General features: G+C 49.7%; 8 protein-coding genes across 8 annotated transcripts; 4 read left to right on the top strand and 4 right to left on the bottom strand.

Moving 5' to 3' along the window:
- Positions 1 to 3: 3 nt before the first annotated feature.
- LTR64_008491 (uncharacterized protein) lies at positions 4 to 708 on the bottom strand (the record flags this gene model as incomplete). Its single annotated transcript, XM_064902802.1, has 1 exon — positions 4 to 708. The coding sequence occupies one exon, from the start codon at positions 706 to 708 to the stop codon at positions 4 to 6; it is 705 nt and encodes a 234-aa protein (XP_064750691.1).
- Positions 709 to 1,961: 1,253 nt separating this feature from the next.
- LTR64_008490 (uncharacterized protein) lies at positions 1,962 to 2,701 on the top strand (the record flags this gene model as incomplete). The annotated part of the gene is made up of 3 exons (XM_064902801.1): positions 1,962 to 2,133; positions 2,185 to 2,261; positions 2,309 to 2,701. 3 exons carry the CDS (start codon positions 1,962 to 1,964, stop codon positions 2,699 to 2,701), a joined length of 642 nt encoding a protein of 213 aa, XP_064750690.1.
- Positions 2,702 to 3,340: 639 nt separating this feature from the next.
- Positions 3,341 to 7,756, top strand: LTR64_008489 (uncharacterized protein; the record flags this gene model as incomplete). Its single annotated transcript, XM_064902800.1, has 1 exon — positions 3,341 to 7,756. One exon carries the CDS (start codon positions 3,341 to 3,343, stop codon positions 7,754 to 7,756), a length of 4,416 nt encoding a protein of 1,471 aa, XP_064750689.1.
- Positions 7,757 to 9,358: 1,602 nt separating this feature from the next.
- Positions 9,359 to 10,516, top strand: ERG26_2 (erg26, C-3 sterol dehydrogenase; the record flags this gene model as incomplete). The annotated part of the gene is made up of 1 exon (XM_064902799.1): positions 9,359 to 10,516. One exon carries the CDS (start codon positions 9,359 to 9,361, stop codon positions 10,514 to 10,516), a length of 1,158 nt encoding a protein of 385 aa, XP_064750688.1.
- Positions 10,517 to 13,351: 2,835 nt separating this feature from the next.
- Positions 13,352 to 14,443, bottom strand: LTR64_008487 (uncharacterized protein; the record flags this gene model as incomplete). The annotated part of the gene is made up of 2 exons (XM_064902798.1): positions 13,352 to 14,293; positions 14,423 to 14,443. The coding sequence occupies 2 exons, from the start codon at positions 14,441 to 14,443 to the stop codon at positions 13,352 to 13,354; spliced, it is 963 nt and encodes a 320-aa protein (XP_064750687.1).
- Positions 14,444 to 14,692: 249 nt separating this feature from the next.
- On the top strand, positions 14,693 to 15,829 carry LTR64_008486 (uncharacterized protein; the record flags this gene model as incomplete). Its single annotated transcript, XM_064902797.1, has 1 exon — positions 14,693 to 15,829. The coding sequence occupies one exon, from the start codon at positions 14,693 to 14,695 to the stop codon at positions 15,827 to 15,829; it is 1,137 nt and encodes a 378-aa protein (XP_064750686.1).
- A 1,455-nt stretch (positions 15,830 to 17,284) lies between these two features.
- LTR64_008485 (uncharacterized protein) lies at positions 17,285 to 19,104 on the bottom strand (the record flags this gene model as incomplete). The annotated part of the gene is made up of 3 exons (XM_064902796.1): positions 17,285 to 18,814; positions 18,908 to 19,027; positions 19,084 to 19,104. 3 exons carry the CDS (start codon positions 19,102 to 19,104, stop codon positions 17,285 to 17,287), a joined length of 1,671 nt encoding a protein of 556 aa, XP_064750685.1.
- A 1,844-nt stretch (positions 19,105 to 20,948) lies between these two features.
- Positions 20,949 to 22,074, bottom strand: LTR64_008484 (uncharacterized protein; the record flags this gene model as incomplete). Its single annotated transcript, XM_064902795.1, has 2 exons — positions 20,949 to 21,236; positions 21,286 to 22,074. The coding sequence occupies 2 exons, from the start codon at positions 22,072 to 22,074 to the stop codon at positions 20,949 to 20,951; spliced, it is 1,077 nt and encodes a 358-aa protein (XP_064750684.1).
- Between the last annotated feature and the right edge of the window lie 262 nt (positions 22,075 to 22,336).

Here is a 22,336-nt window from a genome sequence, read left to right as displayed (position 1 = left end):
TATTCACATTTTTTCTCTGCGTGCCGTAACCCATAAACCGTCTGCCTCGGCTAATACTGTACCCTTCATGTCCACGAGCTGTCCCTTACAGTACCATTTCCTTCCCTGTCTTTTTACCAACCACGTCTTCACCAGGAGCTCCCCTGGAGTCGACACAGGAGCCCGATAGCTCACATTCAGATTGGCAGTGTACAGACTGTCTCGCGGGCCAGGACCTCGAAGGTTGTTGTCGTGTAGCATGATAAGGAATCCCATGGTCTCGTCGAGAATAGCGCAGGTGACTCCGCCGTGGATTGTGAGAGGATGTCCGTCTAATCCTCGAGGGCCGACGGAGATCAAAAAGAGGCAGTCGGGATTCTCTGGCACGATTGTTTTTGCCGTATGTGATCTTTCCGGCGATACTGTCTCGCGAGGCTGTGCTTCGGTAAGGTCTGGTGTGACGAAATTGCGTAGTTGGAGGCTGATCATGTGAGGCATCGTTTGCTCGGTGTTTATTGTGCGGGAGAAGTAGTAGTCCTCCCCGGATGTCTTTAGATGCCTGCTAAACGTTGGAACTATCTTGTAAGCTGGATTTGAGATGTGCTTCGCGAGCCAGGGGACAGATTTGAAGTAGTCTATGCTTTCTTGTGGAGGGCTCTGCTTAATCAGAAAGGTCTCCATGAAATCCGCAGCGCTCATCTCTGAGCTATCCTGGGATGCTTCCTTCATGGTGAAGGTGGCAGTGTCTACAGCTCTGGGAACTTGCAACGCAGGAGGAAACCACTTGATGAGTGCCTGTCGAATTCTGGTGCTACCGCAGGCGACTTGTCATGAAGTACAACGCAACCACGTTGTATAACACGACCGCAACCACTACCGCCGAATTCTGTATACAACGGATTTCACGCGCAGGCCACAAAGTATATAGCCTCGGTTTGGGTAAAGTGTTGGTATTGGTTGAATTCGGTAAACTGGATCTCGAAGAGAGTGGATCCCCGGTCATGCTGTCTACGCCACGCCGATCACGACACCAGCCACATTGTCAGGACGCTTCACCGGGTTTGGGGTAGAGATTGTCTGGTGCCGGACGATCGTGGGCTAGGCAATATGTCAATCTGCTTGATCTGCTTGATCTGCTTTGGCATTAAATTCCTTGCGTCTAGTCGCTCTGCCTCATTGAGGACAGCGCCATCTTGTCTGGTGAAACCAAGAAGACTTTAAGCACGAACAGCCACGTACGCTGAAGGTTTATGATTGGTGGCAAGCCTCGGACTTTCGAGATCTCTTGTCCTTGTCGTGCTTGATGACCGCGAGAGGACTTTTTAGCTTGAGATAAGAGCAGGTGCTTGCATACGACCTTGCTTGAGGTGGAACCATAGCACTGGCAAAAAAGTTGGAGCAGAGTTTTTAGTTCAAAATCAAAGTGTTTAGGGTGAATCTACATCCAGGTTAAATTGAGGCTAGAGCATGTCACTGTCGGTCCGGCGTGAAACTAGCAGACCAACCAATCCCGCCTCCCGATTGTATGCAACACGTTTGTTGACCTGCGACGAGAGCGAGATCGCATAAAGGACGACTTTCCCAGCCAGTGATTTACCTTCAGTCCGTATCTCCTTCTCCAAGAGCACCTCGTCGTTGACCCATCAATAGCGAAGCAAAAGAAGTCCAGACTTGTATCGCAAAGAGTAAGTTGCAGTTGTGTTCGTCTACTGTCCTCCAGTTTTTCTCCACAAACATCTCGCCGAGCAGTTGCGAAGGTTGGCAGCGGCAGACTCTTCCTTCTCGTGTCTTGTCGCTGCTCCATCCTTCCTTCCCAACCCACATGCTCTTGCCACAAGCTCTCAGCTTGCCCACTATTTCTACCACTTGTGCTCGCCGTGTCTCTCATAGCTTGCAATATCTTCCACGCTGCATCAGCTAACATTGGTCTCACCAACAGCTTCACTATTCTCTCTACAATAAACTTACATCACTCTATCAAGATGTTCTTCAGATCGATCCTGGCTGCATCGGCCCTTGTTGCCTTTGGCAATGCTCAAACCATTGTAACCTCCAGCGCCTCGTCGGTGGCACCATCCAGCACAGTTGCGCAGTCTATGCCACCAACTGCTACACAAGCATTCGACGCCAACAATGTGACCGCCGCCACTAAGTGTGAGTCTTTAATTCGAACAGCTGAGATGGTCTGTACTAATTAGCTTTCAGTTCAATGGTGTCTGGCTCAGCTCAACACTTGCCCTCAGATATGCGGTGGTGCAGCTTCTCTCAACACATGCGATAGCGTAAGGAACTTCCATCTGGCCCATCTTCACTACTAACTTGTCAATAGAACACTCTCATGTACAGCTGCACATGCCCCAACGGAACTGTGCCAGACTCCACCGCCTATACCCAGAGCCTGCCCTTCTTCGTCTGCCAGGAGACCTACATCCAATGCGTCAGAAACAACCCAAACAACGCTCAGGCCCAAGGAGCTTGCCGAACAAACCAGCAATGTGGTACTCGAAATGCTACAGCTGAAGCACTCCTCTCTACTTCTGGTGCCTCGTCCAGCGTAGCTTCTGCCACGAGCAGAGCCAGCAGTTCTGCAGCTTCTGGTACAGGCAGTGCTGCCTCATCTGCTGCCTCGGCTACGTCCAGTGGCAGCGACGCTTCCATGACCACCATCACAACTGGTGCTTTCATGGCTGTCCTCATGGCTGCTTTCAAGCTCCTGTTGTAAATGGTCTACCTTCTGCAAGATTGCTTCAGTCTTCTTGTCAATATTACACGTTGGACACATCGGCCTTCCTAGACTTGATGCGGAGTATTAGGCAGAGGAAAAGTCACAAGAGTATGCTGTTGGTACCCAGACTCAGTTATCATGTCATCATACAGAATCGTTGGTTTACGAGGTGGTCATGAATACGACGATGATCACGATTAATGGTTGAGGCGAGTGTTGGCATGCATGTATTTATGACATCCGATTCTCTTCTAGCGCAGCGTTCTTGAGCGTAGCCTTCAAAGGCAATGAGCAAGCGAATATAATCATATCCAAAGCATAATTCTCCGTGTCTGTGCTAGATGATTTTTTAATTTCGCCTCAATCAGGCTCTTGCTACACATGTTGTGAAACCATATTCAGGCTTCTTGCCGCAGCAGGATTACTGGACTATTATTTCGCTACACGACTGGGAGTCAGAATCGGACCTCTCAACACAGCCAGGCACCCGCCACGTGATCAGGCGTTCTGTTCTTACGTCTTTCTACCCCGAAAAAAGTGGTACGGCGGAAGCGTTATCGTTATTCGTCTCTCGCCAACCAGAACGAACTTCCTCCTTGTCATCCTCCGTGTGCATGCCAATGTCTGCAAATTGCCATGTCCGATCAAGATCTGCAACAGAATCGTCCTAACAAGCGTGCAAAGCTCGTCTCAGATGCCTCTTCTCTGCTCTCTAACCACTCGGACTTTGTTCCTCTTGTGCGTTGGTCTTGTGTTGTGAGCACTAATGATGCAAACGTCTACAAGATATTACAAAAAGGCAACAAATTTGCTGACGCTGAAATTTTGTCGTTCAATCTGAATGCTGGTAGGTTTCATGTTGGACTGAGAGTCTCATCGTTCAAGGCCATCGTCAATGTCGAAGTCCCAAGTAAAGACCCTAGAGCCGAAACGTTGCTCAGCGATTGTCTCATCCTGCGCACGAATGCAGGAGGTCGCAAGAGCAGCCCTACCACACCACTGGCACAGTACGAAGCAAAGTTGACCCTAGAAGAGTCGTTGTTGGTCCTTCATGTCGACCTATCTTGGCACGATTCCGTTCACGCACGAGAGAAGGTCGATACAAATTTCCGCGGTCTTCTCAGGAAGCACTGCTCTATCGTCGACTCTGCTGCAGGTCTAGATGCGACTCCTTGGGATGTGAAAGAGTTCTACGACAATGTTCATGTTCCAGTACAGCAAGATCCACTACGTCTCGACACCGTTCAGTGCACACTGTATCCTTTTCAGAATCGCGCAGTTCATTGGATGTTGAACAGGGAGGGCGTCAAGGCTTTGCCATCTGGTCAGATCGTAAGAAGCACAGATGCGAAGTCTACTCTGCCTCTCGACTTTGAGCAGGTCACCGATGCCGACGGCTCGACGTGCTACATCAGCCATGCGCTCGCCGTTGTATCTTCCTCCCGGTCGGATGTCATGGAGCAGTATGGTACTATCAAAGGAGGAATCCTAGCTGAAGCAATGGGGTTGGGCAAGACGGTGGAAATGATCGCACTTATGTGTTCGCACTCGAGGGACAAGACACCAATCGAGCCGTGGAATTCAGAAGCACTGGTTGAGACTAACGCCACTCTCATCATTACACCTCCCACAATCTTAGAACAATGGAAGCAGGAACTTCGAGAACATGCTCCATCTCTGCGTGTGTTTCACTATGCAGGTATCAAAAGTAGCTCAAAGCGCAAGGACGATATTGTACGAGTTTTAGCTGAACAAGATGTCGTGCTTACTACCTATAGCGTCATCGCCTCCGAAATACATTATGTCCAGGAAGCATCAGATCGAAATCTTCGGAGTAGACCTCGCAGAACACCTCCGAAAAGCCCGCTTACACAGTTGTTGTGGTGGCGCTGTCTGCTCGACGAGGCGCAGATGGTCGAAAGCGGTGTCTCCAATGCTGCTATTGTAGCTAGGCTCATTCCACGTGTCAATGCTTGGGCCGTTACTGGCACACCCCTCAAACAGAGTCATCGAGACCTGTACGGGCTCATGCTGTTCCTCAAGTATGAACCCTGGTGTAAATCGACTCGCTTATGGGACCATCTTGTCTTCTACTATCGCCCGCTGTTTCGGGAATTCATTGGCGCAACCGCATTGCGCCACAGTAAAGACTTGGTGCGGGACGAGTTACGGATTCCGCCACAATCGAGACAAGTCGTTACGATACCTTTTACTGCAGTCGAAGAGTCGCACTATGCACAAATGCATTACGACATGCAGCAAGCCGTTGGACTGGACGCTTCCGGAGCACCTCTGAATGGGGAATGGAGTCCTAACGATCCCGTTACAATCGAAAGCATGAGAACTTGGCTGCAGCGGTTAAGGCAAACCTGCTTGCATCCAGAAATAGGAGGTCGTAACAGGAAGGCTTTAGGAAAGAGAGGTGGAGGTCCACTACGTACTGTCGCGCAGGTGTTGGAAGTCATGATCGAGCAGAACGACGCCATACTCCACACCGAAAAAAGGAATATGCTTGTTGCAAGAGCTGATCGAGCCCGAATTCTGGAACATGCCAGAGAATCACAGGCCGCCCAAGACATCTTCAAGGAATGCTACGCTGAAGCAAGTACCTTCGTAGAGAGTTGTCGCGATGATCTGCGTAGAGAGCTTGATAAGGCTAAAATACGACGAAGAAATAATAAGTCGTCCGTGGCGGACAGCGAAACCGAAGAAGACGAGGATCCGGACGCCTCGCTAACTACTGCTCGTCAACGATTGCGATCTGCACTAGAGGTCCAGCATGTTTGCGCGTTTTTCATCGGCAACACATTCTACCAACTTAAGCAGAAACTAGAGCTTGAACTTGTCTCTGTGCTGTCTGACTCACAACCAGACATAGACAAAGAGAGTGCAGGTCCGGCGAATAACGTTCCATCCGACACCACAATATCCGCCCCATCAACCGAGTCCCAGACGGCCCCTGAGGAGGTTGCACAGAAAGCCGCTGTTGAGGAGCTAGAGAGGCTTGAGGCCGAAGCTTATGAAGACGCTAAACATATACGTAAAGAATTGCTGACAGAAGCTCGAGTCAAAGCTCAAAAACGAGTCAGGACTATCAGGGCAAAGAAGCAGGACTCCGGGCTTGTTGTTGTACCAAAGCTAAAATATTCAGAGGACGATCATGGTGGTATTGAGAGTCGAAAGGTCTTCGAGAAACTCTACCATTATTGTATAGCCATGAACGATCACGCAGACAAGTTTGCGGAGATTCGATCAAGGATGACCGATATGTTGTGTCAGACATTAGTCGATGAAGAGGATGGCGTTGAGCTCACAGGTGAAGAGTACGAGGATTCCACCAAGCATCAGGATGAGATGTACGTAATCATGGAAATGCTCAGAGCATTATTCGCCGATCGTAACGATGCAATTACCGGGCAGGAAAACCTACTTCTCAAGCAAGAGACCAAGCAGTTCCTGCGGACTGCTAAGGAAGGTGAGGGTCCAGCTCCCGAATTGATGATCAAGCTACTAGCCGAACGAGCAAAAATTCGCATAGACCCGTTGCAGCACGGGTCGCTTCGAGGTATTTTGACCGAGCTTCGATCTCTAGCTAGTGCTCTCGAGTGGCAGGAAAGCACGAGTGCAAGAGCTCGGGCAGAACTGGTCATCGTCAACGATCTCCTTAAATATGTACAGAAACTTCACGCCGAACAGACGAGAGCCATGAGCATGTTAGAACAAGAGGTCAATCTTTACCGGGACACAATGAATGCTCGCCTTGACTATTATCGAGCTCTACAAGTGATATCTGACATGGTCGCACCTATTGGAGACGACGATAGTGTAGGTCAATCTGCCAATCAGATATTGATCAATCGTGCAAGAGAAGCGGAAGATATTGCCGCGAAAAAGCTTTCGGTGATTCTGGCCAAGCGACGTTATCTGCTAAATCTGAAGGGTGAACAAGAGGACGAAGAGCAAGTTAAGATCTGCACTATTTGCCAATTCGAGTTTGAGATAGGCACTCTCACAGTCTGTGGACATCAATTCTGCAAAGAGTGTATTCAGATGTGGTGGTCTGAACATCGCAACTGTCCGGTTTGCAAGCGGCGCCTTCAGCTCGCTGACTTCTTTGATGTCACGTACAAACTGGTTGAGGCAGTCAAAGATCCGGAGGATTCACTCCACGAACGAGAAGCTTCCACGGAAGTGAGTCCATCGGTGCCGAATGCGATATACGCTACAATGTCACCCTCGGTGCTGCAACAGATCCAATCGATCGACCTGCGTGGTTCGTCTTACGGCTCCAAAGTTGATACTCTCGTTAGGCATATTCTGTACCTTCGCAGATCTGATCCCGGTAGCAAGACAATCGTCTTTTCACAATATCGAGATTTCCTGGAAGTCTTGTCTCGTTCTATGCGAGACAATTCTATCATCCACTCCAAATTCGACGATAAGGACGGCATTCTCGATTTCAAGACTAATCCAGCAAATGAGTGTTTCCTCCTCCATGCCAAAGCTCACGCTGCTGGACTGAACCTAGTATGTGCCAATCATGTCGTTCTTTGCGAACCGCTGATCAATACGGCGATCGAGCTGCAGGCTGTCGCGCGTGTACACCGGATCGGACAACTACGCGCGACATATATCTGGATGTATCTCATTGAGGGAACTGTTGAAGAAGCCATCTACGATATCTCGGTCAAGAGAAGACTCGCCCACATGGACAGCAGAAGTCGTGACGTGTCGCGAGCCACTACGCCTAGTCGTGATCACGGCGAGATCGCAATTGAAACAGCAAACGCGAAAGAGCTGCAGGCAGCAGACTTGAGCAAGATGTTTGCGGCTGGCAAGACTGGTGGTGAGATGGTTGACAAGGAGGATTTATGGTCTTGCTTGTTTGGAAATGCTGGTAAAACACGGTATGGGAACGACAGAAACAGGCCAAGCAGAGGGCTGGCCGATCTAGGTATTGGTGCTGGGGCTGACAACACAGTCGTGGGTGCTAGCAGTGAGTTTGGGAGGTTTTTGAGGGCCGATGCTGCAGAGACAAGAATCACGGGATGACAAGATTCACGAGTGGTACCATCTAAGACAAGTATGTATGCTGTACAACTTCCTCGATGTGTTGCAGATACCTACTACCCAATTTTTGCTGTTCTATCAGCATCACATCACCATGTTAGAAGTCGCATCCATGCGTAGTAAGGTTAACTTTCTTACCACTGCCAATTACATTACTTGTCAGATATGGGTACCCTGAAGACAGAGCTGGCATCTCATGTAAAGGAGTAATCGCAGGAAGGCGAGAATACCTGACCAATTCTACTTCATGTTTGATGGGAACACATATATACCAGACGCGTCGGCGAAGTTGCCTTTTGGAGTCTCGTATTGGCGAATCTTGTGGTCGATAGCGTTGCGCTTCAACACACCCATGATCCACCTGCTTCAACATCAAGGAGTCGATGCGCTGTCTGATTTAGTTGTCGTCGTTCCTGTGAGAAGGTTTTGTCGCAGTCATCTAAACGAATACTCGCACCCTCCACCAGGATCCTGCCATATCTACTATATTCTGTTCTTAGTGATCACCCGCATCGGCAGCAAGAGGAGGAGTAGCAGACGTCGACAACAAGACCTCCGAGTTCTATCGAGTCTTCCTTGCGCACAAGCCAATCCATAATCCCCAGCCAAGATGTCCATGGAAAAGTTAGCGAACGTCTGTTCGCATCTCTCAAATGCATCCAAAGCACGATTAGGTCTTACATCGATACCGAACTCAAAACTACACTTACGTCTCGCACTACAACTGCAAAACAGTGGCTTCATAAGTACAGTCGTGCGTGGTGGGCCCGAGCCACCACCACCACACCACCTCCTCTCCCACCCGAGCTCGAACACTCCAGGACATGAGATAGAGCCAGTCACAAGAGAAAACATTGCGTCGAGGAGATTATGGTTAGGCTTGAAGTACTGGAATAGCCAGCCTGTGATGGAGAAGATTGAGCTCGTAAGTAAGCCTACGAGACGGATATGGATGGATGTTGAGGGTCTGCGGGCGCTGGTGTTGGGGAGAAAGAGTGGGTATGTTAATGGATTGACGAGGCCTGGTGAGTGTATGTATGTAAGTACGGATAAAGGTATATTCGAGGCAAGGGAATGTGTTGAACGGAAGTTGGGTGGTCAATTGTTGTGCCGAGTACGTTGAAGAGGTATTTGATTCACACTCAGGATCTAGATGAAACACTACTTCGGGCTTCTGTTGAGGAATGTTACGTCCATCGCTGCGCAAAACCCTGGCCTCGAGAGTCTGCGCTTACAGCACAGCTGGTCTACTTGTTCCTCAAAGAAAGAGAATCGTTGAACAGGCAATGTTATGGACAGCATGATTGATGAGAGTCAGGTGTAACAGTGCCAATGCCGTCTGCAGTATTTCAGGCCACGGGAAGACACTTCGAAGTACAAAAAGATGGACATAATATACGAGTATCTGATGTAGCATACTTCATGTACAATAAACTTCTCCGATTGGCTGTTAGTAAAACATCAGGCCAGCGGCAGGAGCACTCGAAGGATTGTACCTTTTCTTGCCCCGTTGCACGCATATCCTTCTACAATAATGCTCTTAAATCAGTCTACCACCTCATCCAATATTTGACGTAAGTCAAGATGGCAAGCCCACTAGTCTTCGTCACGGGAGGAACCGGTTTTGTAGGATCAGCCATAGTGCGAGCACTGCTTGGAAAACACCCAACATGGAAGCTAAGTGTCCTGGATATGTCGATCGATAAGGGTATGTGCCAGGAAAGAGGCATTGCTCATCCCAACGTCGAGTTTGTGGCAATCAACATACTGGATATACCTTCTTTGAATGAAGCCTTCCAGCATCGGCGACCTGAAGCCGTCATCCATGTTGCTGGATTTGTTCCACCTTTGGAAGATCGCTATCGAAGGCGTCTATGGAAGCAAGCCTATCGTATCAATGTGGATGGCACTCGAAATGTTCTGGATGCAGCCAAAAAAGTAGGCGTCAAGGCGTTCGTTTACACTTCGACTTGCTGTGTGGTGATTGATGATTACACTCAGAGCTATGCTAATATTGATGAAAGGTGGCCCGTGGTCGAGCAAGGCACGGCCAGCATTTACGGTGAGACCAAGGCTGTTGCAGAATCCCTTGTCCTGCAGGCTAATGGGTCGGTCTGTGAGGAGACCAAATCTACTTTGCTGACATGCTCAATCCGACCAGCTACAACCTTCGGTGAGGGAGACCACCAATTGCTTCCGAGCATTGTGAGCTGCATCATTGACAAGAACGAAAGTGTCTTCCAAGTAGGTGATGGGCTGAATTTATGGGATACGGTCTATGTTGGCAACAGTGCAGATGCTCATGTTCTCGCCTTGGAGAACCTACTCTCTGATGACCCAAGTGCTGCCGGTGAAGCATTCTTCATACAGAATAACGAACCAACCTCGTTCCGTGAATTCTGTCTTGCGGTCTGGAAGCAGTACAACGGCCATGTACCGTCCTTTACTGTGCCAGTGCCTGCTGGTCTTGCTTGGGTCTTAGGCGCAGTCATGGAAGCCTTGACATGGTTCACTCACACACCTGCCACTCTTTCGAGAGGAAGTGTCAACGATGCCACAGCAATCCGCTACGCAAGTGGTGAGAAAGCACGACGTATCCTTGGTTATGAACCTCGTTTCAGTACAGAAGAAGGACTGAAACGAACCTGTACTGAGTATAGGCAGAGAAGAGAGAAATCAGGGTCACATCCAAAGTCGAATACCGAAATGCTGATTCAGCAGTTGAAGGCCAGCCTGAACTGAGTCGCGCCTGCCTACCGTGCACCTGCCCTGACTGCCACTCGACAGGATAGTGTTCGAGCCTGCTTACGTCTCCGACGACGAAACAACATCCGTTTATATCGAGATATCAGCAACTCCTAGCCATTCATCGTCAGCCGACATGTTAGCGCTGCGATTACGCCAGAACATCTCGCAAGAGTATACTATCTTTCTATTACTGGCCTGCTTCTTTGTCTCGGGCATTGTCGATGTCGCATCGTTTACCACTTAGGCAGTGTTTGCCAATCTTCAGACAGGCAATACAATCACTTTAGCAGTACGAATAGCTGGAGAGCCTCCAACTCAACATCAGTACCATTGGCTCAAATCCCTTACTGCTATCGTCTTCTTCTGTATTGGCAGCTTCATCTTCTCATCAATTACGCGAGTCTATACTCCGCGTCGTCACAACAGGCTTCGGATACTAGCTTGTCTTGGAATCCAGGCTGTCACTCTCTCCACATGCGCGACGTTGGCTGAATTCAAGGTTGTCTCGAATAAAGCGAGTACCACTGCGAATAAGTTCAGCTCGGGAAATCAGCGAAAGGAGGAAGGGTATGCTCATGTCCTGTTAACACCGGTCAATGCTAAATTGTTGCAGCCACGATAACTACCTTGACCTGCTTCCGATCGGTCTCCTTGCCTTCCAAGCTGCTGGTCAAGTCACACTATCCCGAGTCCTATCCTTCAGTGACCTGCCCACCATCGTCATATCTACCTTGTATCACGATTACATGACTGGTACAATCCACTTCAAGCACGATGCGCAAGAGTCTTTGAGCAGTGCATACAAACAGAAAGGTACGCGATGGCGTGCAGTCAAGGTTTTCTGGTGTAGCTTTTATACTGTCAATGGGGGACGACAGACACGACAAGGCTACCGAATATGCGCGATTCTGGCCTTGATAGCAGGTGCAAGTCTGGCTGCTGCTGTCTACAAACGGAAATACTGGGGCTTGGCCGCCTGTCTGTACATAGCCTCCGGCGTCAAGCTCGTGATGTTTGCAGCTGTCGCGTTCTGGAAAGGTAAAAACTCTTCCGAGGAGACACGAACGGGGAAAGGGATATCGTCGGTTCGCTAGAATGAGCCTTGGGATACAGTTCGGGGAGATATCATTCAATACGAACGCACTCGGTCTCTGGAGGCATAGGTTATGCTTCTCGCTGTCTGTGTGGCTTCTTATTTCAGCTGGGTAACAAGTGATAGACCCTATCCTTGGTAATACTGCAGTCTTTACCCAAGCACCAAATGCAAACGGCACAAACTATTCCACGTGACTCTGGTATAGCATCTTTTTGATGACATCGCAATGCTCTTTTGTTATTAGTACCGTGCTTACATACAATGTACATACCGAGTATTGACGGCTGATGGTGGCTAAGAGACCTCTACCGCAACACGACTCATCATCTGAGCAGGAAAAGGAGCGCGAGAATTCCCAGGCTAGCCAGAATCGCCGAAGACAGAGAGGCCTACAGCGCCTACAATCACTAGCTCGAACCGTCTCGCCTCCATGTTCAGCCAAGAAAGTCAGCCGCGCCAACGATGACCTCCCACATACAAAGTCCGTATCAGCAGCGATCGAGGCTGGTGAACAAACAATCACAGACCATGTAGCCTTCTACTCCAACCACCTCCTCTCAGCTCTCTCATCTCGAAGCTGGCCAGACCCCACCTCCCCACGACTCAACCACTCAAACTGGATCGACTTATACACCCGCAACGCAGGTTCCCTAAAAGGCAGCCACTTCGTCGTCCACCAACACGACCATCCCATCGCAGGGACGCACTACGACCTGCGTCTGCAGTGTAATCCGACCAGCTCGATAAGTTTCGCGATCATGTACGGACTGCCGGGAGATCCGAATAGTCGGCGGTTAAATCGGAATGCTACGGAGACGCGTGTGCATTGTTTGTGGAACCATTTGATTGAGACGGCGAGTCATGCGACGGGGTCGATGTTGATTTGGGACACGGGGCGGTATGAGGTTTTGCCGTATTCGGTTGAGCAAGGGGATGGTGAGACGACGGATGGAGGTGAGGATGGTGATGAGGCTGTGGCTGTGGCAGGATCAGGTAAGAAATTGCAGACGGAACAGGAGAAGCTTAGGCAAGCTTTTCAGAGGCGCAAGATCAAGCTGAGGTTACATGGCACACGGTTGCCTGGTGGGTATACGTTGTCCTTGCGTCTGAATAAGGAGAACGACCGTGTGGAGCAGCCGAGGAAACCAGCGAGGCGTCGGCGCCGAAAAGTAGTCCCGCCGAGTGCTGCGAATGATCCCTCAGACTCAGATTCTGAGCGACCAAGCAGTCAAGATCATCCTTTTAAGCCACCACCGTTGAAGCGAGGCCTGTCCTCGTTGTCTCGTCTGGAATCGCCTCCACAATCGCCTAATAGGAAGAAGGTCGATGGCTACGAAGCAGCGTCCACAGATGCTGAGAACGAGAACTTGGCAGCAGTGGCATCTGATGACGAGGAGGAAGCCATTCGAGCCAAAAACGCATATATAGGAGCTGTCAATGATGTAGGCTCAACTCACCAACGCAAATGGTTTCTTTCAGTCGACAGAATATCGTCGGGATTCACGAAGCAGACCTGCACGTCCAAAGCCGGGTTCTCGGAGATCCAATGGACACGTCGTGGTACTGGTGGGTATGAACGTTTTGTTGTAGGTGGTCGTGAAATAGAGCGGTCCGTAGTGACGGGACGTCTTGCCGGCGACATCCTGAAGGATGAAGGAGTAATAGGGTATGTACCCAGAGGTCTCTGGAGGGCGATTAATTATTGATTGTGCTTGAGACACACGCATGCAGGTTTAGCTTGCAACAGCAGTATTGAGCTGTTTGGTAGCTGCTTTCTTCCATTTCGTGGCAGTAGCGTCTTCTGACGACCTCATCAACTGCTTGTAGAGGCTGTCCCAAAGACCTGGAATAGTATCTTTGGACAACTTGCCTGTGGCGGATTTCTTGTCAACCCAGAAGGCTTTCGGCACAAAGCTGCCAGATTCTTTGCGGCTCTTGTAGTCGACTAGCTTCAGATTCACGGCGGGGAGTTTGAAACCACTCTTGACGGGCTCCAATTCTGAGATCCTGGCTTTGAGGGAGCTTTCCAAAGCCCATGGCTTCATGTATCTGATATCGAGATCGGCGTCCCTGGGTAGGTTACTTGCATATTCCATAGCAGCTTTGCTTGATTGTCTCGCCTTTGGAGGAAGTTCGAGGAAGATGCGTGTTACGTATGGCTTGGTCCAGTAGTTGATGGCGACGCCAGGCACGAAGCCGGTTCCCCACATTGTAGCCACATACCAGAGAGCAGAGCCAGCTTTGAGGAAAGCAGGCGCAACGACGAAAGTAGTGAGGGCAGCTGAGGCAATTGCAGCGACTTTCAGGAAAGCCATTGACCTTTCTTTAAGAGAGCCCAGATGGTACACTTGTAATCTTTCGCGGTAGAGCTTCTTTTCTTGGTTGTTTTTCGGTAGTTGTCTGGTCAGGACCTCGATGTGTAGTCTTTCTCTCGGGGACAGTTTCAGGTTGTGATTCAGGTCGGCTTTAGGAATGACTCGGAGAGGAACGGGCACTCTGCGGCCAGTATCAAGTCCCTTCTCTTCCTTCTTTTCAGGAACCAATTCCGTGCTTTGCTCTTGACGTGGTTGGCCGGCTTGTGAAGGTGTTGGACTTGAAGAAGGTGATTGTGAGAGTTTACTGGGTCGTGTTAAAGCACCATCGTATGGCCACCTGGGTTTCGGTCGTCGGTCTATCTGCTGCCTCTTGTTACCATCTGGTGCAGACTTGGAGTCCAATTTGTGTTGAGAGACGCTGAAGCATCTTCTGAGAGAGTTGTGGTGACTTGGTGCGCACGATCTGAAAGCTGCTCGCATCTCACTCACGAGGAAGCTCGGTAGGCTCATGACTGCCTATTTTAGATCAAATTCCTGCATAAGACGATTTCTGATGCACACGCGAACCCTCCAAGTAATCTACAGCACCCTTGCGCCTCGTGCTAGCAATGAAAGTTGATGTTCTACAGAACGAACCGAGACAATTCGCGATCAATGCAACCGAAGATTCTCCGAGCACAAGAGAGCGAGAAGTACAACTTGTTGAACCTCTGCACTCTGTCTACGTGCTGAGCCTATGTACGAGTAGTCCAAGACGGGATGAGACTATGTAGGGTCACAACAGCGCTGGCCGTGCTTGCCTCGACCTGCCTGAAGCCAAACGCCTACTCAACACTAAGCGACAGCACGATCAGACAACGATTCCCTCGCTCGCAGTCCAGAGACTTTGACATTCACACTGGACCTATTCTGGCTCCTATCCTCATACCTCGAGTACCTGGTACGGAGAACTCCACCAAAGTCCTTGACCACTTCGTCCGTTTCTTCCAAGGCGAGCTACCAGAATGGAATATCGAGGTTCAAAACTCCACTTCGAAGACACCTACTCATGGAAATGAGGACGTTCCTTTCAGGAATTTCATTGCTTCAAGACGTCCCCCTTGGCTGAGTGATGGTCATGTCGGCTACCTCACGCTGGTCGCCCATTACGACTCTAAGATTGAGCCCGTAGGTTTCATTGGCGCAACCGACTCTGCCGCTCCATGCGCAATGATTATGTCCGCTGTACGGAGCATAGACGCAGCTATGACCAACAAATGGCAAAAGATGCAGGAAACCACAGATGAATTCGAGTTGGAGGACAGCAACGCTCTCGGCCTCCAAGTCCTTTTCCTTGATGGCGAAGAAGCCTTTCATTCCTGGACTGCAACAGATAGCATCTATGGTGCACGAGCACTAGCCGACGATTGGGATACGGCCATGTATCCTGCCCGCAGCACCTACAAGACTAAACTCAACAGCATCGACCTCTTTGTGCTACTCGACTTGCTGGGAAGTGGTGAGAGTCTTCCAATCCCGAGCTGGATGCAAAATACTCACTGGGCTTATCAGCATCTCGCCAAACTGGAACATCGACTCCGTAAGATGGGGTTGTTCAAGAGCGACAATAGCCAGACTTGGTTACCAGAAAAGGACAAGAAAAACGACGCTATCTTTCAGCAGACCATGATGCAGGACGATCATATTCCCTTCGTTGCTCGTGGTGTCCCGGCCCTTCATCTTATACCTTCCCGGTTTCCTTCTCAATGGCATCGAATTGGCGACAATGCAGAATACCTAGACATTCCCACCATCGAGGACTGGTCACTCCTGACTGCCGCCTTTGCTGCCGAGTATCTGGAATTGGAGGGGTCCTTTGAGCAAGCACCAGTGGTGAAGCGGCACGAAGAGCTGTGAGTACGATCCCTCTGACTTCTTGTTGTGGTGCACCGACTGACTGTGTCCAGACCTACTTGAAACATACTCAACATCGAACGTAAACTCTACATATCGCGAATGCATGGATCTGAACACTAACTTCCGAGGCTTCATTCAGTTCTCGTACGCATACATGGCCAAGCACGATCGTGTATTATCGCAGCTGCGGCAGTCGATCTCGTTTAGAGATACTACACCACGTCCAAGTACGTGCCCAGCTCGAAATACGTCTTTCTACCCGTTACATACTGCAGACATACAACGCGGCCCAAAATCAAAGTATAGGGTGTTCTGAACGGCTTACAACAAGAGTTTGCAGAAGCGTAGCTGTCTAAGGTGCTTATTCCAGTCTATTGCATCAGACACACAAAGGTCAACACCTCGTACTCTGCCAGGACAACGCTCATGGCACATGGCATTCGATTCTGTCCACTCAATCCACCTCGGCCTACCATGGTCCACTCACCACAAGGTCCACATCTCTTTCTCCAAGGCCACGTACGTAACTTGTCTCACGGTACATGAAATTGATCTCATTGCCCGAACGGGAAGGCAGGCTATCCCGAACGAAACACAAGATGCACGCAATGACGTGGCCAGAACACGTTTTGTGCAACGAAGTTGAGATGTTTGCCATCATCAGCAGGTACGTTTAGGATGGGTTCGTGTAAGGTCCGAGTCGCGGATATTCAGCATGTGGTCTCGGAAGAGTAGTCGATGGAGACGAGGCAGCATATCTATGGACAATTAAAGAGTTCTCTGAACTCGGGTTTCTTCTTCACATCCCTGCGCACGACGAGGAGATCGGTGGCAGTATCGACAGAAATCCATGCTCAATAACTATGGTCAATCACAACGTTGTACGATCGTATATATTCCTTCTACAACCACCTCCTGATGTCGAACTCCTTTCTTGCTTGCGTAAACCTCAATGAATTTGACGTAATATTATATTATTTCTCATTTCGAAACTGCATTGCACACTGCATCTCTTGCCTCATCTACCCATTTACCAATAGCGGCCAATAATTGCTCATAAAATCCATAACACAATAACGATATTAATTCATAATACATATCTCGACTGATCAAGTAGAACACAGAGGCCGAACATGACTCCCAGCTCCAACTTTCAAAAAGAGGAAGATTGGTGGAAGTAGGTAGATCGAAGTAAGCTAGTATTTGTACATGGTTCAAATCGGACTGATGGGAGAGTAGGGCGTGATTAATTTTGAGATTAGGAAAGGAGAATCGTTCAGGTAAGTCGTGTAAAGGCGTAAAGTAGGTAGTAGGGCGCTAAGTAAGGCAAGTAAGTTGGCGCTCGAATGGGAGACATTCGATCACAGGTGTATGTGAATGAAAAGCGTGGTTCTTTGTATCCTCCTCCTTCATCAACCATATTATCATCCAACTCATCAAAAAGAGGCCAGCTCCTCAAGCAAAAAAGACAACGACCTCGCCTCGATCATTCCGCTTGAGACGCAGGCCTTTCCACAGATCCTTCTCTTCTTCCCTCTTGTCGTTTTCCTTGGTGATTTCACTGTCACGATGATAGCGTTTGAGGACTTTATTGATACTATAGCCCTTCTCACTGCCAGGACCTTTCGTGATGTAGGCGAGGAAGTCGTCGCATTTCCGTCTGCGGCGTTCTTCTTCGCCGAACACGACCATTTGCTGGCCACCTCGATCGGCGTCGCTGTCGGACGGTGAGTGTGCGGAGCGGTGGTGGCTGGATGAGTGGTATTCAATGGCTTTTTGCTTGCCATTTGTACTGCCGTTCTTCGATTCGTGAATGTCGGGTGATGTGCTGCCTTGTCGTTTCTTTGACCTTGAAGAGCGCTCCATGCGAACGTTGGCACTGCTAGTTCCGTTGTGGCGGGTGACCTTGTGCTTTTTTCTTTCTCTTCGATCACCGTCTCTGCCTCGGACCAATATCTTATCTTCTCGGGCGTCGGAGCTGCTGCCTCGTCGTCTTGGCTTGCCGAGCTCACTCTCTGTATGTGTGGAGAGGGCACCGCCTATCATGGACATGACGCGGCCTGCACGGCCTTTGATGCTGATTCCTAGGCCTGCATCATCTGCGTCTTTTGAGCGTCGGGTACGTTTGAGTGGGGATTGAGGCTCGGATTGGTGGTTCTTGAGAGACTTGACTGGCTTGAGCTTCGTCAGAGCACGGCTGTCACGTTCGGGGTTTGGCGATGATGGTGGCGAACGTGCTTGTAGGCGGCCCCAATCGTCGTCGTCTTCTTCTTGAAGCATACGCTGAAGACCACCTGTCAGGCCTGAGTGATTGACGGCGCCTGGTGTATCGACCACTGAGCGGACGATTGTGCCAGGCGCATCGGTCATGCTAACGTCGCCAGAGTGATCATCGCTTTGTGGTCGTTTGCGCTTCTTTTCGCTATTGCTACTCTGTCTGCTGTGTCCTGCTGATTGTGGTACACCTCGGTCCAGTTTGGCCTTTGCTGCTTTGGCGGCAGGAGTCATGAAATCCAATGTGACAGAGCTAGCATTGGGGTGGGTAGGTCGTGGGTTCACAGGCTCGGCACCATAGGTGAAGCCATTCTCTTGGTAGTCCCTGCTTTCCAGACGTTCCTCTTTGTTTCTGTACTCGTCTCTGCTCGAGTTCCTGCTTGTTGGCCTACTCCCACCGAACACACTAGGCGCATCCCTTTTCAGAGACATCTCTTCTCTCTCTGATGCGAATTGAATCTGAGGTGTATCCGGGTCTTCATCCACAAGATAGTCAAACACACTGTCTCTACTGCCCGTAGTTACAGCAGGTGGAGGGGTCGGTACTTGAGGAGGGATCTCGAGCTCTTCATCTTGGACAGTAGGTTGGTGCCGGACGAGGGCATTGTTCTCGTTTGGTTCTAATATAGAGACTGATTTCCTCTTCGAAGCCTTGGTGGGCTTCTCTCTGTAAAGGTGACCCTCGTACTTTTGGGCTTCTGTCATACATGACTTGGGATGTGGTCAGCGTAGTTGGGCAGAAAACAGCTGCAAGAGCGAGCAGATTGCAGTGAAGGCGCATGCCGGGCAATGGTATCAACATACTGTGTGTGCTCTATATCCAGTGCCCTGAAATGTGGTCATGCAGTCGATACACGTGAAGGGCGCATGGCATTGGTTCCTATGAGAGTCGAGTTTTTTCTTTGTCTGCACGTCACCGCAACCCTGTAAACGGAACGTCAATAGTGTAAAGAAGACTTATGCAAGGCATGGGAGCTTACCTCGCATTGGAAGGACACCATGCTGGCGGGCTGGAGGCGGTGAAGAGTCGTTGAATTGAAACCAGAGTCTCAGTGGTAGGAGGCAGCATGGACTCTTTTTGGGCAGCAGCTGAAGCGTGGCACCAAAGGACCGGCTCTCGTGCTAGTTGCGAGCAAAGGAGTGGATAGAGGGCAAAATTGCGCACTCTCTGCTACATAAAGTGAGGCGATGAGCGACAAGAGGGTCCAAGAGAGGGGCGGAGACCAAACACTGGAAGGGAGTGGTGTATGAGAGGGACTGCGAAGATGACTTTCATCGATAAACTAGCAGGGGATGGACCTCTGGTGTGTTTTGCACCAAAATAAAAGGTCTTGTCCGCCATGCAAGTCGCGTGTGAGAAACCTTCGCTATGCTGGATGGAGCTAGTTTCATCGCGTGCATGAATCAATGTACTTTCTCAACCTCTAAGATTGACCAGCTCAGGCCTCATACGCGCTTGTTTTCAGGGGAGGCCTCTGCTTTGAGTGTTTTGGATTGGTGTGAGGCTTGCTGAGCATGACGTTGTTGCTAAGCTGGGAGACGTTTGAGACACGAGATGCGACAATTTGGACCTCGAAGCATTGAACTTGAAGTCGCGCAGATCGACTTGGATGCTCGTTCGGTCACCAGTCTATCAGGGTACTACCCACCTACTCTTCGTCGCAAGCGCTCTCCTATCTAGAAATCTTGGATCATGTGTTCGTAGACAGCAAGAGTGACATGCCGGACGATAACTCTGTGTACTTGTACATGATCTGATTGACGAATCTACCACATTTAGAAATGAAAGTGGGCCACAATCAATATCCGTAGCAGCTAGCAATACCCGGGGAAAGCCACGCTACCGACGAAGAGGATGCATAAAATCAGCACCCGACATTCACATCTATGGCGCATTCCGTGCCAGTGAGACAATTGTCCTTGGAAAGTTCATGTTGATGTTTGCAAAGAAACCGGTCGTACTTGACAACCACAACAATCATATTATCATCGTGCATATCGTCCATCCTCGTGCAACCAAACGCCAGTTCTTGGTTGGACCTCCCATACCACCAATAAACAATGGACAATGAACAAGGTTTGAACATCCTTGCACGACTGCCGCCTGACCTGCAGGGCCAGATTCCTGATAATATTGCATGCAATTCAGCACTGAATGTCGCCGCCGAAGCACTTCCTGAAGCAATTCTCAACCACAGCTTGAGGGTGTACTTGCTCGCGAAATGGCTTGCAGACAAGAAAGGCAACAACTTGCAAGATACCAAGTTATCGCTCTTGTTTTTGGCGTGCATATGTCATGACTTTGGTGCAAGCGATCAATATAATGGTAGTCAGAGGTTTGAGATTGAGGGTGCAGATGCAGCATCGAACCTCTGCGCCAGTCACGGGATACCTCCAGATGAGTGTCACAAGGTGTGGACTGCCATCGCGTTGCACACTTCGCCAGGGATTGCGGAACGGATCGATCCCTTTACAAGGTTGGTAAGACTGGGGGTGAAGTTGGATTTCAGCCAAGCTAGTCGAGACGCGTATGGTGCTCAAATTTACTCTTCCGAAATCGAATTGCTTCTACCACGTCTACGTATTGAGAAAGTACTGGCTGATGCAGTGGTCAAGCAGGCCAGGAAGATCCCCGACAAGGTGGATAGTATGACCTGGCCGGATTCAGAAAAGCATCCCAAGGCTAGCTGGCCTGGTATGTTGTTGCGAGCGCACATCGAGAACGTGGGGTATGATGGTGTGAATCCGGCTTTCTGAAGCTTAGCAGGTAGACACGGCAGTAATCGAGAAAATGGTAGCATGACTGGTAATGGTAGCTCCTACTTGATGATGTTCATGTGCTCTCCTACAGTTGCAATCGTCTACCAATAGCTCCAAAGCACAAGCTAGTGCAGAATAGTATGCTGGCTAGCCACAGAAATACTCCCAGCTTCTCCGAAGCATGCTCTTGGTAGATGTTCGGTACCGGCACAAATGAAGGGTTGAGTAACAGGGACAGGAATGTGCCTGCTACACTCACAAGGAGGGACAATGCAAGACCGGGCTTCGATCGGTCGATCAAGTACCACAAAACTGGGTTCGCAACAGCTAGAGTCAATGAAACCTGTAAAGTTGACTGCCAGGGGATTTTTCGCTGCGCGAAAGTCAGTGAAGATCCTGTCTTTTATGGGTTCGTTACATACCAATGCAAAAGCGATCCCAGCAAAAGCTCCGACACTTCGGACAGCTGAATACCACATGGGGCCGAGACCATTATCAGTAAGTGAAGGTCTCTCCTTGCCAGATTGGGAAGTGCCGGACAATGATCGAATATGTTGATACTGGGTTGTCTTAGTGTCGAAGCCACCAGTAATGGCGTCGTCATCGTCCAGAAGAGAGTCCAGTTGTGGTAGTGCATTTCCCAATATTACTCCTAGTATACCCCAAGCAATCTGATAGTGTCTCGAGTTTGTACCACCGCGTGGTACAGGCATCGGGGTGATTTGCTGTGTTTTGTGTAGATGTGTGAGCAGGGAGCCGAAGCCCAGACCAAAGGCGAAGAGCATGATAGTCTGAGTGAGCAAAGGAAGATAGAAGTTCTTAACAGTCTTCTTCGGTGCCTTACGCACTACTGGTTTCCGAGAAGTCTCATTGCTGAAAGGGAAAGACGGGACTTGTAGTCGATCAACATCAGCGCTTTGTCTGTGGCTCAAGCTGGGAGTTTGAGCTCCAGTGCCCCAAGGTGTATTCAGCTCATCTCCTCTTCCTCCATCAGTAGCGTTCGAGTATATACCCAACAAGGTTGAAGAGGTTAGATTCAGGATGGATCGTGTGCGGCTGGGAGGAGGGCTAAGTTCAGATCGATCGTTCATCAGAAGCTCAGCGTTCTGAGCCTCTGCTGCTGGCGAAGGAGGCTTGGACGAATCAGCAGAAATCGGAGTGAGGTCGAAAGCTCTGCGAGGAAGTGGTCGATGCAGCTGTGGCGTGTCCATGGCAGCGACTGAACTTGTCGTGCAACAGGGACTTTCAAAAAGTGGACGTAGTCAAATAGGCAGCCAGGACGGCAAGCGCTTAACACCTGATCAGTACAGGCGCGACTTGAAAATTTGCTAGGCTGGTGTATTAAGCAATTCAGGACCTCGAAGTATGAATGTACAGCTTAAAGAAAGATTAGTTTCACACAATCGAAGCACTTGGGGAATATAGACGAGCATGAAGATGAGGTTCAGAAGGAACACAGAAGGTGGAGAAGCT

This window comes from Lithohypha guttulata (genome assembly GCF_036872675.1).
Source record: "Lithohypha guttulata strain CCFEE 5908 chromosome Unknown scaffold_10, whole genome shotgun sequence".
NCBI lineage: Eukaryota > Fungi > Ascomycota > Eurotiomycetes > Chaetothyriales > Trichomeriaceae > Lithohypha > Lithohypha guttulata.
This window is presented reverse-complemented; position numbering and strand designations above follow the sequence as displayed.